Source organism: Cervus elaphus, chromosome 18 (genome assembly GCF_910594005.1).
Source record: "Cervus elaphus chromosome 18, mCerEla1.1, whole genome shotgun sequence".
Taxonomy (NCBI): Eukaryota; Metazoa; Chordata; class Mammalia; order Artiodactyla; family Cervidae; genus Cervus; species Cervus elaphus.
Window position 1 is genome coordinate 109,820,576 of NC_057832.1, and position 16,965 is coordinate 109,837,540.

At 36.2% G+C, this 16,965-nt stretch overlaps 1 protein-coding gene across 4 annotated transcripts in view; it reads right to left on the reverse strand.

Annotated features, from left to right (window-relative positions):
• Positions 1 to 1,673: 1,673 nt before the first annotated feature.
• The window catches only part of BRAF (B-Raf proto-oncogene, serine/threonine kinase), a 162,358-nt gene continuing 147,066 nt past the window's right edge, over positions 1,674 to 16,965 (reverse strand). For 3 of the 4 annotated variants that reach the window (XM_043872315.1, XM_043872314.1, XM_043872318.1), the window contains 2 exons: positions 14,933 to 15,086; positions 1,674 to 8,917 (listed from right to left, as the gene is read on the reverse strand). In XM_043872315.1, the coding sequence (XP_043728250.1) occupies positions 8,895 to 8,917; positions 14,933 to 15,086 (177 nt within the window). In that variant the 3' untranslated portion in view covers positions 1,674 to 8,894. Of the gene's footprint in view, positions 8,918 to 10,454; positions 15,087 to 16,965 lie in introns of all 4 variants that reach the window. The other variant, XR_006334923.1, reaches the window with a different exon arrangement.

A 16,965-nucleotide genomic window follows, 5' to 3' on the forward strand; every position in this document is an offset into this window, starting at 1 on the left:
TTATATCCAAATCTCACTATAGCCATCACAACCACGAAGTGTGCATGTGTGTTAAGTTGCTTCAGTCCTGGCCGACTCTGCGACTTTATGGACCGTAGCCGCCAGGCTCCTCTGTCCATGGGATTCTCCAGGCAAGAATACTGGAGTGGGTTGTGGGTTGCTATTTCAGTCACCAGGGGATCTTCCCCACCGAGGGATTGAACCAGCATCTCTTCAGTATCCTGCATTGGCCGGCAGGTTCTTTACCACTAGCACCACCTGGGAAGCAAGTATATAGTAGTGATCTTGGAAACCTACTTATTGACATAGTAGTGATCTTGGAAACCAAAGTCCTGACTTTTTAGTCCTGGCTGCATGAATCTAGCCAAGTCATCCCTGGGGATTCATATTTAGTAGCTGACGAGGGGACCATGCAATCCTTAAGACTGAGCCACAAAAACTTTTCTTTGGTGGGGAGAGGACCACGCCACATGGCTTGTGGGATCTTAGTTCCCTCACCAGTGATCGAAACCTCACCCCCTGCCGTGGAAGCATGGAATCCTAACCACAGGGCTGCCAGGGAATTTCCTAGACCATGTAATCTTCAAGAGCTCTTTTGGCTCTTAATATTTCACAAGTCTAGGAGAACTACATAGCCTAGGTAGTAGGCTCAACCTTTATCAAACCCCTGATAGAATTTAAGAAAAGCTAGTATGGTATGCTTCTTTATAATAATAGAATTTTATCACAATAATTAAAGGATTCATAATTCTGGACTAGATTTTAAGGAAAACTAGAACAATGCATTAAGAAGTGAATCCACAGTTACACTCCATCATGTATGAAGGTTACTTAAAAGTTAGCTTCTGTTATGTGGTATTACAGAGTTACATTTTTCAGATGAGAGAACTGCAGTTCAGAGAAAATACTTGTCTCACTAGCATTTTATTATTCATTGGAGGGGCACAAAGATCAGAAACCAGGTTCCTCAAACATGTGCCATCTTGAAGACTTTTCTGTTTATATTGTTCTCAGACACAGAGTTTCCCGGTAAAGTTTTAGAATTATTTCTCTCTTCTGGAAACTTTGCCTGGTAATATCACAAAACGCTGATGATATTCTAGGTGTCTTTCAAACTTCATGAGATAAAATGTATAAAGTCAAGGTAGCCAGCATTAAAATGGGAAGTATAAAACATGAATGCATAGTTTCAAATACATATATTTCTGTCTACAGCCTGTGTTCCTATAGAAAATACATCTTTGGAAGTTGTGTCAAAAAAAATCTGAAAGGTACCATTCACAGTTCAGAAGAGGGAACTTCTCCAGACAGACTACTACTTGTACGACTCAATTATAGCACACTCTTCAGCTGAGCCACTGGAAGGGGGACAGTCATATCACATCACATCACACAGTACTTGAGGATCATCACCAACATCAGACAAAAACTGTCACTTCTACAAGAGGGTAACTGGTGCAAAGTACCAAGTATTTATCTTGACAACTTACTTTAAATGTATTTCTCATATAAATACCTTTTGCCCACCAAGCAGTAATTGAAATATATATATAAAATTTCATTACATATGAAACAGTGTACACTTCTCAAGTCCCTCCACTGCCTGAAAGAACTGTCAAAACCCTACGTCCATTACTGAATGTGACAGTGCTAGAAAAATAATTGTCTTCATAAAGACTTCTCCATGCAGTCAATCTTTATTATAGCAGTATTCGCATATTCACATCAAGTACATAGAACTTTTTTTGCCTTTTATATAGTACAGAGTTTTTAAATAACTTTACACAAATAAATTTCAATCTGAATTTCAGCTATCTTTTTTATTTAATCCTCCATGCGTTCTATCCAAACTGAACAATATTTTCCACTGTACAAATTTACATGAGAAAAAACTCCAAAGTACAAATGAAAGGACCTGAGCAGGAAAGAGAACTCAGGAAGTATCAAGAAGTGGGGATGGGGAGAAATGAAAAAAAAAAATAAAAATAAAAACTTCAAGCAAACACTGAGGATTAAGGGACAAGGACACATCATCCATTTGACTGAAAATAAATGTCTTATGAATTGAAAAATAAGCTTTAAAAATAAGTTACTCCTTTGTAATTTTTGCAAAGCAGGTACAGAGAGGTCTGTGGACAATTAAAAACCATCTTTTCACTGGGCACACTCCAGACTCCATGAAAACCTTTTCAATGCTTGAGCAGAACTGAAGTGAATAAAACCCAAACCTTTGGCAGCAAGAGAGGAGAGGGATGTGAACATGCATCACTGTAAGGTCTGGTGTAAACCAGGGCCATTAACTCGCCGCGGTTAAAACATGAAGGAGTTCCCTTTCCTCTCTTATAGAAGAACTGTCCTCAAGCTAAGCGTAAGTGAAAAGGTGGGGAGGCGGGATTTCCTTTTTCTTGGTCCAAACCAAAGAGCAATCATAACTAATAAATAGAATTCAAAGGGACATATGTTAAACAGTTAATTTCAATCTCATGGTTGTACACTCCTGTTTTAGAAGAAACAGTAATTGCTGAGCAAGGAAAAGGGTTAGAGTGTGTACAACCAATGAACGAGCTACGTCACTGTGATAGTCCTTCAAATCAGGTGATAGGAAGGCCAAGCTGAGACTATGACCTGTGGCATGGCCTAAGGAAACACAGAGGACCCAACAAATGCATTTTCAAATGAAGGAGGGAAAATTTATAGCATACACACACACACACACATCCCTGTATGTAAACTAACATAACATGAAGATAAATAAGACGTAAAGGTTAGCCATTTATGTTGGTAATTAACATGAATAAAAAGGCATATGTTTATATAGCTGGTTTTAATCAGCTATGGGAACATAGGCAAATGCATTAGGAAGGAATGATTTTTTTTAAAAACCCGTTCACAGCTTAGAATAAAAAGCACACTTATTGCACTCTTACATTTTATTTCAGGTAATTACAGTTTATTTCCCACCCTCACATCAATTTTTCCCTACCCTAGACTTATTCCCATACCTTCCCCCCTCCCATTTTGGTCCATTTTGTCTACATTTGTGCCTAGTCTGTGAGCTTTGTTGCTTATGCTAGTCTGAGGTTTCTTCCTATGTGACATATACTGTCAAAACACAAGTAGGTTAAAAAGGCTTAACACACAAATGTAACACAGTAATTTTCAAAAACAAAGCCAACTGACTAAGCAACTTACTCATAACTCGCATCTCCATTCCTGTAAACAGAACACTTCCTCTGCTCTATCTCTTAAGTGAATTTCACACCCGATTCCCTACGTAGATTCTGCGATGAGAACCAGCCACCTGTGGGTGATGGACAACGTGCTCAGCCTGCCAGAAGCAGCAGATGGTCTGCACATAGCTTTTTTTTTTCATACCAACATGAATAAACGTATTTTAGTTGTTTTCAATGAGTACTTCATAAATCTACAGAAGTCTTAAGAAAAAAAGCATCACAAAAAAACCTCAGATATACTCACTGGCTGTGTCCTCATGCACAACTGGCTATATTATATCATTGCAATTAGTCAAAACTGCTAAATAAACATTTTAATGAAACTGACTTAGTAATTAATAAAACTACATTGACACTTAGGTAAAGGGGTTCAAAAGGTAAAAAAAAAAAAAATCAAAAAAGTATTACAAAAACAATAGCCGAACTTGTGAATGCTGAAATAAAAGATTCACTCAATCACTTTTTTTGAGGTAGAGACTAACCACCCCTAAGCATTTTAAAATAAACCACGGTTACCTTAAGATTTTAGAACTTATGTTTCTATCCTCTTCTACTTTAAAAATACCTGATAGAAACTGCTAATTACCATGACTGGCAAAATTTAGGACTGAAACTCAATTTAAATGTCTTTCCAAATGGAAGTGAAAACTGATTAAGAACAACAAAACAAAGCTTACTCTCCAGTGTACTGATGAAACAAAAATCTTACCAGTATTTTCAATTTACCAGAGCTAGCAACATGGAACATGAGTACATTGGCCACTTTATTCTCCTCGGGCCAACCAGTCATGCAGAGATGCTACTGCACTCCTCGGGTGCTCAACAACCTATGGGTGTTAGTAACACACCTTGGTGGAAATGTCTAGAGAACTCGCCGAAGCCCTTCTTGAGGGTGGCGAGGAATCAAGATACAAGAAGCACACCATGAAGTGTGTCCAGTTCACAGCCGCCCACCAGGTCGTTAGCTAGTCTGCTGTCCTCTCAGAGAGGATTCCCTGGAAGCCCCCACCTGGCCCTCAGAGCATTTCTGAACAGGACAAGCAGGACAGTCCCACTGAATCTGCAAATGAGTCCTGAGCGGCAAGTTTACGTTTCAGTCTCTGGAAACTCAGTGTCTAGGTCGGCAGCAGTACTCTGGGAACCAGAAAATCAAATTCTGTCCTGTACCTTAATTTCTCCCTTCTCACTAGTTAATACATACGATTGCTGCCCAGCACACAGTACTTCAGCCCCAAACTACAGAAATTTAAAATGTCTGTCACACATTTCTGTTATATAAAAGTTCCATGCTTTGAAGAACCTATGGGAGTAGAAAAAGTTTCTCTATAAATGTCACTGAATTGTGATTTCAACCTATTTGCTCTATGTGATAAATATATCTGACTACACTAGGGATTATGTGCTTTAAAAAAATAATTTTGTTCACTGAAAATTTACTTGTGTTTTCTCTCATTTTTTAAATGTGATTTTGGCTATAAACACTTTAGTGCATTTATCTTTGCAGTCTAAATTGCACACTAAAAAATATTAACACAGCTGAGTTAGACCAGGGTGGCTGCTCTCTTCACAAATCACTGATTTCTGCTAAAATTTTAGCTTTTTTTTTTTTTATTGCATCATGAAGGCACAGTAAGATCATTTGGCAAATTGTCAAGGTATTTTTCTAGCGCCTTACCTACACCATTTCAATGTGTGACCTGTAACCTATTTGCTGTTTATACTCACAGTAAACTTTCTGTGTCTGGCTGCAGTTTGTCTGTTTGGTTTGTTTTGCTATTAATAGCCTAATAGTTGGAATCACTAGTTTCAAAGTGCTGATATTCTAGTACTCCCAATGCCAGTTTGGACAAAGAGAATCTTGAAAAATGGGTCATCATTCTACCCTCTTAACTGGGCAGTATCTCAATAGGAAAATCTGTGCATGTGATGAAGTTGTGGCTAACTCATTATGAAAATGTACTGTCTTGCTAAAAGCCTACCGAAAATTAAAATTATATCTGTTAGTCAAGTGTTACCATTAACTATTTAATTTCATGCAATCGATTTAAGGTTAAGATTCTGATACGTACCCCTAAAACAGATTCTGGCACCACTTTCAACAACATTCAGATACTCTGAGCTACATTTTTCAGTATTACTGCTTAAATGTATAATGCCCTTTAGGACAAAAGGAGAGTGCTCAAATACAAGTATACATAAAAGTTAAAATCTTAGATCATCTTCATGTTCTAGAGCTCCTGACTTTTCATATCTTAAAATAAATAACTATTCATTACCTCATTCTGAGGAGGTAGTTTTTGAAGAGGTCACCTGAACCCTGCAATGTGTTTCAAACTAAAGCTAAATGAGGTGTGCACAGGGCTGGAGAGGTGAATGTACAGGAGGGGCAGGTGAGATCTGAGGAGGGGCGTGCAGCAGCTCGAACATTGCCCGATGAGGAAAAGATAACATTGTGTGACAAAGAGCCGTGACTGCATCAAATGACAATCTAGGAAATATTTACAAAGTTTCAGGTTGACAGTGCTGAAGTCTTGAATTCTTTATTACTACACAATGCTCTTTGCCAACTCTGACATAAATATAACATCTATCCTAAAGTATATGGGATTTTATCTGCTAGCGTGCCCCAGCATGTCCTACCAGATCTCAAACACAATCAAGGACTGGATGTTAAGGAACCAGAATTTGACAGCTAGACAGAATCCTCTTTTAAGGTGCACATAAGTACAAATGATCACATTGTATTTTCTGTTCACAAATCCCTTTTATAAATTGCTTTTTGGTCAATATTATTTCAATGGTAAAAGTTTAGATCCTAGACTAATTTAATGATGAAAAAGTCCATCAGTAATACTATGTATTTTAAAATAATCTTCTTATGGTTGCTCTGAGATTTTTCAGAAGGCATAACCTTTCCTTATATACACTACAGAAGGCACTGCAGCCGCCTTACAGGAAAGACATAAGTACAGCCTCACAAGCTTGTCAGGGAAGCAGTCACATCCTATCCACACAAACTACTCATAAAGTGCTCTGCACAACGAAGAGTTCCTCCTTGTATTTTCTTTTTTTTTTTCTCCTTGTATTTTCTTAGGAGCTCAACATGCCTATCTGTAGTCTAAGCATCAAGAAAAAAAAAAAAAGGCATACAAAACTCAGGGGAAATTCCTTTTCCGTCTCATTTGTAAACTAGAGAAAAAAGAATCTGATGGAGAAAAGAAGAAAAAAGGAAAGCTAAAATTTTGTTATTTTTTGAGGGCACTATACAAATCTCTCAACACCCTGAGCCTGGCTTCTGGGCACAGATTTATTTGAGATCAAATCTATTTCCCTTTTTCAAATCAGATAGCAATCTATTCTAAAACAGAAAGGGAAGAAGAAAGAGTTATCACCTTGAATTGTGAAAATGCCAGCGCTAAGCTTCCTCCATAACCAGCTCCTCCTGGGCAGTTTCTGCCCGGCTGAGGGAGGGGGCCCTGCCTGAGAGCTCCTGGCTCTTCCCAACCACGGAAAAGGTAACACGAGCATGTTCATGTTCAAAAGCATCTATGGGGACAAATTTAAAAAGAAAAATAGACACTGCTTTTAAAAGAGAGGCAGTATTATGCACACAGATGCTCTTTAAATCAGCATGAATCATTTTTACAATTTCTGAAATTTGTAGGATCTTGCTCTACTCACCAAAGACTTAAGACCTCATTGTTTTTCAAACTCATTAATAACTTGAGGATTATTTTCCACTTTACTGGGACAATCTTTTACAAATCCATGGAATTTTCAGTAGGCCCTCCTCTGAATGTAGGTATTGTAGCAAAAATAATGTAACGGCAGTAAGCTTTAGTAGGCTGAAAGACAGCAGGGCAATTTACAGTTTGAAAACTTCAAATAATTTCTAATTCCCTGATTTATAGGTTCTGCCTAATATTGTTCAGGTCTTTTACTACATAGCTTGGTTGGGCTGGGTACATTTGATTTACATTCCTAAATCTTGTTAAGAGAGTCTATATTCATGGTAAGGGAGGTATTGACCAGGAACACATCCAAAGTCTCTTTCTTTGCTACTACTGTGATTTATGCCACACTTTAGTAAAGGCTGAGGGAGGTTATGATTAGGTTATATTCTCCATTTATAAAGATAAAGAAGAAGGTTCTTAATTATTCCACAGCAGTTCTTTACTGATGTTAATCTTTACACATCCTCCCTCAGTCCCAATACACCTAAAACTGCTCTATTCTCTGCCTGGGGAACTCAGCTGCCAAATTAACCAACCTTTTGAAGATCAGGCTTGGGAAAAAAGGAAGGAGGAGAATGAATGAAGATACCACCATTTTTATTTGAGGTTGCATATTCTAGATAAAAGACTAAGAAGATGTAGGATGTAGTGTAGGAGTAAGTTGGAAGAAACAATGAGATATTTAGTAAAGATGTTAGTGTGGATCCAGCAAGTACCATTAATTTAAAAATTATAAATATTTGTCATTAAGCTAAGACTCCCCATATATCTAGGTAGAGAAAAGGGTAATGATCTTTCTTTAAAAGCTGCTTATGTAACAAAAATACAATTTTCCAGGATATATAATTCTAGTGGGAAGTAATATTATTTTATTCCAATTCAATCTGAAAATTATTTTCTTTTTTTAATAAAAATATAATAGAAGAAACTCAGAAATTAAAACTTGTACCTTACACTTAAATTACATAAATGTCTCACATTCAAAACTGTTATCAAGCAGTTTTGTAGGCTTTTAATTAGATACAGGCATTTTGTGCCCTGGACAAAGTAGCCACTTAAGTACTTGGTGACTGACTGGAAGAGCTTAGGAGGAAGATATCAATTGTATTTTCCTGAGAACTTGCTACATGGTGGAGAAAAAAAAAATCCCCAAACACTTGTCTTCATTGCTGGACCCAATGGGAAAAGAAGGCAATGCGCGCCACTTCCGGCCGGCCCGCCAGGCAGGGAGCCGCGTGAGCAAGGAAGCCAAGGCCAGAGCCCCAGCAGCCCAGGAAAAAGATGCAGCATTCCCTTTCCTCCACACCCAAACCGACCTCCTCACCTCTCACCCTCCTTTTAAATAAAGTAGCTTCATTTTGGTAAAAATTTGTCAAGGACTGAACATGCACCACACAGGAAGGGCATGCTGCATTTTTGTTCCATCCCTCAGAAATGAACCGGTGGTGGCCAGGGGAAAGGGTTCCACAACACAATCCCAGAACAGGAAAGAGAACGAGGCTTGGTGATTGCGACTGCCCCATCAGACGATCAGCCACATACTGATCTGGTGGTTAGAAGGGCAAAGTTGACTGGCAGACTTCCCAGAGCAAATCTCCCAAGCTGTAGCAGCGGTTTCTTTCCATCATGCCTGACCATCAAAAGGTCAGAACTCAGGGTCTCTCCTCTTTCTTCCTGGGAGTGGGCAGACTTGTATACACGTGGTATTTGTGGTGAAGAAGAAGCACTGGCAGCAGAGAATTCTGGTTCCTAAAACATTCTTCCCTCTCTTGTTGGATGGGAAATTTCCTTCTGTTCCATACCAGCTTATGCACTGAAAACTTTTATCTTTAAAAAGAGTTGAGGAACAGAACTGTGTTTTGATGTTAACAAATTGTACGAACACAAGACTTAAGAAATAAGAGTAGATGCTGTCATGATGGTGTGGCTACTTGAAGGCTGCAAATTCTCCTGTAGAGGGAGGACAAGAGCTAATTTTAAAAAAGTTATCTCAAATAGCCTAGAGACGCAGAAAAGCCTCGCTGAAACCTGAAAGGTGACTAGCTATGTATTACAGATCTAGCAATGACAGGCAAAAATGGTCAAAACCATGAAAGAAGCCAACTTACATAATACTACATTAAATCTGCAGATAATCCCCCAGTTGGGTTTTACATGCTATGATTCTAATCAAGCTATAAGCAGTTCAAATGAACAAAACTTCTCAGAAACCAATGGTAAAATAATAAGGTTGATTTGTAGAATACTTTCCCCCCAAATTATCAACTCATTTTCATTATTATAATGCAACTATTAGGAAGGAAGAAGAAGGAATTAATCTCCTTTTGTAAAAGATAAAATTTATAGGTCAAATAATATGTCCACATTACACATTTGACTGAAGGAAAGAAAATTCAGACCTCTCCCATTTGTAGTTCATTTTACCTTTTAAACTATCAAAAAATTACATATAGGCACATGTCAATGAAGATCATTCTCAGCATACAAATTTTAAATCGCAAAGACCGACCCTTTGAGGTATTATACTCTTTTAAGCTTACTGAATTTGGGGGCTTCAAGACGTTATTTTTCACCAACTATTTTGTCCATACCTTCTACTCGAAACTAGAGATAGGTTCCTCTTATTAATTACACCACAGTTCATTTCTGGAAGTTGGCTAGTAACTGACAACTATCACAATTTAGTCAGCCTTAACATCATTTTTCAGTAACAGCAACTTCTGATAAGGATCCAAGCAATCACTTATATGAATACACTATTTAAATGAAGAATAATCTATCCGTTTTTAGATAGTTTTTTTGCTACTGATTTCAACTGGTTACTAGAGAACACTGGCATGTCCCAACAAACAACAGATTGCTAACGACTGGCTGACAGAATCCTCCGATTGTATGCTGATAATATTAGCAACTATTCTATTGTCTATTATAGTATACCAGGTGACTCCCTGAATACTTTAAACACATTTGCACTGCATCTGAGCCTCATAACAACTCTATGAAGTGGGTGCTATTACTTCTTAATTTACTGGGGTTAATTTACTTCTTAAAGCTGGGGTTTAAAGTGGTTAAGTAACTTGTCCAAAATTTCACAGCCAGAAAATGGCAGACCTGGAATGCATAGCCAGGCACTGATTCCAAAGTCCAAGGTCTTAACAATGAACATATTTTCAATAATGAATTTTCAATAATGAATAATCTGTTTTTCCATTCTGAATACTACTACTAACTGGAACTGCAGATAGTATTATTGTCTCTTTCCATTTAAGGATTCCTTTTAACAAACAATTAACCAAGGTATTTATTGTAAGTCAAAAGATCAAGGAAGGGTAAAAGATTTTTTAAAGTTAAAAGAACTGGGGAGTTTGGCACTGACTGGAAAAAAAGCCAAATTACTAAAACCTTGGAAAGCAAAACATTTAAAGTAAAACCATAAGAGGCTATTATGTAAACAGGGACTCTAGAAATATATAAACATTCTTATTACCTTTGCTTATGGTTTTAAGGTTGCTTTTTTCAGAACTATTCTGATACATTTCTTTTTTTTTTGGATACATTTCTTAAAAGTAATTTTCAACAGTCTCATGAGCAGTCACCATATCCAGCAGAATCTAAAACTCCTCAAAGGAAGCCAATGTGAAAACAGGATTTGCTTAACAGAAATCTTTATAAAAAATGGCTAGAATTCATCTTTTAAGTAAGAGAATATCAGAAAATGATAAACTCTAAGCTCAATTGTATATACCATGTTCAAAATAACTTAAAAAAAAACTTCAGATGTTTCCTACTCATTATTATAATCTGAACAGCATTCTACTTGACAAACTTAAATATTAGCCTTAAAAATAAAATGACACAACCCCCGCAAAGCACAAAATCTTACTAACAAACTTCAAATCAAATAACAATAAAGCAAACTAAAGATCATGCTACCACAATCTACTGGTAGATGCTACCAGAAGAGTTGTTGATTTCATCATCAGACTTTAGGTTGGGGGTGGAGGGTGTGGGGAGGGGATGACAAAAAGAACTCATAGCTTAGGAATTTCTCTGGTGTTCCAGGGGTTAAGATTTCACCTTTCAGTGCAGCGGGTGTGAGTGTGGTCCCTGGTTGGGGAGCTAAGATCCCATATGCCTCTTGGCCGAAAAACCAAAACATTAAAAAAACAAAAAGAACTCATAGTTTAGGTATCAATAAAACTCCTTCTACATGTCTTTGAAATCACAGACAATTTAAGAAAAGACAGAGGTAACAGACAATAGATATGATTTTGGGAAAACAAACCTTTTTTCTTGCTTATTCTTCCCTGCATACCAGGAAATCTCTAAATCCCAACTTCTACTCTATTTTATTTGATGTAAGAGCCAAATCTGCTTCTGTGAAAGTTATTTAAAATGAAACATCTAGATACTCTGACTTTTTAAAAAATCTCAGTATATTAATTTAATTATTAACCAAAAATCAATCAGAGGTCAAAATGAAACTTTTTAAAAACCTCCTTTCTGGTTGAGAATAACCTAAGCTCTATTTTCCATTTGATTTTATTTAGGAAAAGGGCAGAGAACACTTGGGAAGACCCCAAGATTTCAGACACCTCAAATATCAAGTATTTGTTTATTTGAAAGCTAAGGACTTTACTAACTAGTTTTAAGATATTACTAAATGATCACCCTTAATTTCAGAGTTAAATGTATTTCAGTGACTGTTACACATATAATCTGATAAAAATTTCTTAAACATAAAATAGTCTAGGAAAAATCTAATGTTATTTTGTATACAAATATATCCCTGTTTTAGATGTAGAGGGGCAGTCATTTGAAACAAGAGGAAGTCCCATTCCTTCTTTGTGGTGACCTTTCAGGCAGTTTATAAAAAATGAGGAGCATCCTGGCACTGCCACACTGAACTTTAAAACTTAGACAGATAATCACAGAAAAGGCGCTGCAGAAGTGCTCGATGCTCGTCAAGTGAGACTGTAACTGGCCAAGTGTTTCTGTCATGAAATGTTTTCATAATACTTTAAAAAAAGGATAGATGATTTCCTTACATTTAGACTGATCCACTTGGCCAAAAGGCCAGATAAGCTACTGTGTTAAATAGTCACTACTTTAGAATGTGTTTAACTACTTGCTTAGGATTTAAATGGCTGGTTCAACAATACAGTAATATTTGAAAATAAACAAACCTGAAGTATTTTATTTAAATGCTGTGATCCCTAAATAACTTAAAATCAAGAAGACAAACCTCATTCCTTATCACTGACTAGTAAACTTTTAAAATGTAAAACATTTTATAAAATGGCTGCCTTCTGAAGAAGGAAATCAATCAACTTTAATGAAAATATCCGAGGGTACAGGTTTTAGGAAAGAAGCTGTCAGTTGCAAGAGAGTGAACGTCTGTCCTTCTGTTTCAATTCCTTAGTCAAAAAAATTAACTCTACATATGGTTAGGAAAATGTTTTTCTTGTTTGAAGAACAAACACATCTAAAACTCAGTATCAAACAAACAGCAACAACAGAAAGGAAAACTACCATGTATCATTCTAATACTTCATACTTCTCTGGATCCATGTTATTTAAATATTTCACCTGCTACATTTTTAATGTTCTCCCAATAACATTTCCAGCGGGCCCAATTTGGAAAGAAGAGAATTACTATGCAACCCTGTGAAGGCATGTTCAAATGTCAAGGGATGGTATAATGAGTATTCCGAGCAGTTCTAAGAGTTTAGCAATGCCCTCTGGCAAATGAGACTGGTATAGGAAGGAACGAAAAGAGTCAAAAGCAGAGGTGGAGCGCTGGCTGGGTGGTGTTGGTGTAGGGATAGTGCTGGGGGGAAAAAGAGGGTGAACAAAGACAGGAAGATAAAAGTGAATAAACTATGCTGGGAAATTATAAAAGAGCTCTATCAATAAAAAGATCCTTTGACTCTTGCCCAAACCTTTGAACATTCCACAGACCAAAGTCAATTTTGTAAAAACTTTGCTAGCTACATGCTTGCTGTTCAATTCATGAATAAATAAAACCCAGCTTCATGAATAAATAAAACCCAGACTAATAGTTACTAATAATCGCATCTTTAGTGTCACTGGAAAATTTAGAAATTGTGAATTTTGATGTTTTTGAATAAGTTACATTCTTTTACGATTTTCTTATTCTCATTTTTTAAAATACAAGAAATGTTCTTTTTCACTACTCTTCCTAAACTAAAAGTTATGAATAGATTTTTAAAAGCATGAATGGTATTCTTTATCTTAAGCTACCCAAATGAAGGGCAAAAATTATGTCAAACTTATCAATGAGTGATTTCCCTGGATGAAATCTAACTTACTTAAAGAAATAAAATATTTCAAAATTTTATTTATGGTGTGTGTTATCTGTGGTACTTAGAGACTAAACTATTATTAGTGTAAAGTCTTCCCAATTTTCTCCTTTATTTTCAAGAACGGCATTTATGCAGAAACTATCTGTGTGCCGCTGAATAACCTTGAACTGTCAGCTATAATGAAAATCATCACAAATCCAAACTGAGTAAATGAAGGTGTATTTAACAGGCTGGCTTTGGTCCCTAGGCTGACTCTGAAGTTGAAACAGCAATGCTGCTTCTCTCACTTTGATTCCCAGTAAAGACTCTTGATTCACAGTAAGAATATGCTGACTGCCACATTAGTTATTTTTTTTTATACAAGAAAGTGGGAGTCCTAGAAAGCACTAAACATACTAATTACACTGGGGAATCAAAAAAGAAAATAGCATTCATTCATAACAAGTGGACTCCTGTTGGGCAAAGAACATAAGGAGGAAAGATATTTTACAAGACACATGGATAAGGTGATTGCTAACAGGTATCATGAGAGGTGAGTATAATCTAAGGCAATAATAATTTTTAAAAAATCAATTACTTAGTTGTTTGGCAACCGCAGTTATCCAAAAGAAAACAAACCAACCTACAAGTTCTCAGAGAATTCTGCTGTGCTTTTTGGAAGGAAGAGGAGGCAATACTTTTGTCAGCAAATTTGACTTGTATAATGTGTGAAAGTGAAAGTGAAGTTGTGTCCCACTCGTTGCGACCCCATGGACTGTAGCCCACCAGGCTTCTCCGTCCATGGGATTCTCCAGGCAAGAATACTGGAGTGGGTTGCCAGTTCCTTCTCCAGGGGATCTTCCTGACCCAGGGATCGAACCCAGGTCTCTTGCATTGCAGGCAGACGCTTTAACCTCTGAGCCACCAGGGAAGCCCCTATAATGTGTAAGACATCCTTAATATATAAGGAAATATTAACTAAAAACCCAAAGTTAAACTATGTTACTCATGTCAAACATGCCACTCCTCAGTAATATCTTTGGTTACCTATACCGATTATTTAGACTGCTGTAAAGGATTGAAGAAAAATTGTATTTTCTAAATTATTACAAAAAGATATAGTTATAAGAAAAAATATTAATAAAAATAAGCTTATTCCATTCTAGTGATTCCTAATTAGACCTGGTCAGTTTACCTTCACTAACACAGCCTAACTCACCATCAGTTTCCCACCTGGCAACACACACACACAGAGTGCTATTCTAGGAGCCCCTAATAGATGCGGGCTAGCTAATAGCAACAGGTAGGTGAGGAAAGTTTAACTAAAGGTTAATGATTAGACTAACCAAGTAAACAAAACAAACTTGGAATGGGAAGTAAAGCCTCTGGAAAAGGTACTGTAAATTTCCAGCAATGTCTGTTAATTAAAAAAAAAAAAAATTCACTGTTGAAAATCTAATGCTAACCATGGATTTTACACTGGGGAAAAAACTATATCCAGATTTTAAAAACATCCATGTTCTTATGTTCACCTTTAAAGAAAAAGAAAATCCTATTCAATTTAACAAATATATAAGCAAATATATGTTCACTTTCTTTTGTCCCTACCCTCCTAAACGCTGTCAGTCACTCAGTTTGTTTCAGTGAACAGGAAACGTACCATATCCCCCTGCCTGAATGGGTGTTTTTGGAGAAGCACAAGCATATAGACTAAAATCCTCTGTTTGGAAGCCAGCCCGATTCAAGGAGGGTTCTGATGCACTGCGGTGAATTTTTGGCAATGAGCGGGCCAGAAGCTCAATAGAGGCGAGAATCTAAAAAAGGAAAAAAAAAGGAAAGAAAGAATGAAAATGTAGATGGTGTTAATCTTTAAGAGTCCCATTATACTTTATAAGAAAGTGTATGAAATCTTACATTGTTTTTACTGTAATCCCAAATGCCTAGAACATACTAAAGAAACATACTTTTCCTTTAAAAGAAGAGAAAATTATCTATTACATCTTTTAATCTCTATAAACTGAATGAGAAAAGAAACCTGTAGTTAGTTTTTATTTACATCTTATAATTTTTAGATCATTTGCCAGCCTTGGAATAGTAAACAACAAAAAATTTAAAATCAATTATATACCTATTTCTCACAGACCACAAGTCCCTTTTGGGAAGAAGATGGAGCATAAATAATTAAAGCACTATATGACTTCATAAACAGAACCATTAGAGCAACTCATTCTTTAAAGAGATTTAGTAATGGGAAATATCTTTCACACATATAATTAAAGATAGGGCCCCAATGACCCTAGTGCCACAGGAGTGAGAAGTGACAGATGATGACCCATGAGTAAAAAAAAAAGACAAGAAAACTCTACAAATAGACACCAATAAACAAAATGTAGAAATTCAGCACATTTTTAAGGCACAAAGAAACAGGTTATGACTCCTGAAGGCATACAGCATGATAACACATGAAACATACATATAAAGAGCTTGGCACAATGCCTGGCATATAGAAAGTACTCAATAAAACTTTAGCAGCCACTCTTATTACTACTATGATTATATACTATACAGTAGTATTATACACATTATATACTACATTATTATTATTTTTCTGAGCTACCAAAAGTTTTTTTTTAAGTTAAACGAAATCTGTATAATGATTAGTATAAGAAGGCAAAGAAGTAAGCGTTGTTACAAAAATTTTAAAACTATAACACACAAATACAAATTCAAATAATACAGAAAAGTATAAATCGTACCTTCCAGGGGTAACCACTGTTAAAGAGTCTATACTTTCTTCTGGACCTTTCCTATGCATAAACATGCACATATGAAAACAGAGCCCAGCCCCACCCTCACCACCATTTAAAATGGTATCACACTACACATTTTTCGGCATTCTTTCTTTTCCCCTCACTGATACCTAAGCCATCTACAGAGACACCTTGATCTTTATGTCTTTAATTTTTCCTATTACAGTTAACAATCTAGTATCTATCTGGATACTTGGAAGCAGATTCTGTAGCATAGAGTAGATTTTTGGGAGTGGAATTACCAGAGCAAAAGGTGTATGTATTTTAAGTTTATGGAGTCTACCAAATCCTTTCAAAAGGTCAAACCACTTTACATCCCTATCAAAAAAATTTAAAAGAAAAGCTCTTCCTCACTTCCCAACATTGTTCCCAATGCTGAATATATTGTTAATCTGAGAGACAAAAATAAAAATGCATTTCATAGTTGTGACTCTGTATTTTACTGATTATCACTGAATTCTTAACATCTAGTGCCAAGTTCATTCACCATTTGCATTTCTTTTGTGAATCACTAGTGCATATTTTTTGTTCACTTTCTGATTACCTTTACTTATGGATCTGTATAACATAATCACTCTTTATTATACATGCTACAATTTTTTTCCTCAGCGTTTATCTTTCAATATTGTTTTTACTATACAGAGATGTAAAATGTTTAATGTCATACCTGCTAATCTTTTCCCTGATAACTTCTGAATTTTGTCTCCTGCTTAGGAAGCCTTTCCTACCTTAAGGTTGTAAAAATCATGTTACAGTTTTGTTTTTTACATGTAAACCTTTAGCCATCTGAAATTTGTGTGTGTATGGTGGGAAGAGAGATCTTATAATGAAAATGTGAAAAAAGTACTTAAAGCGGCAGTGTTTAATAATCTGGAATATTCAT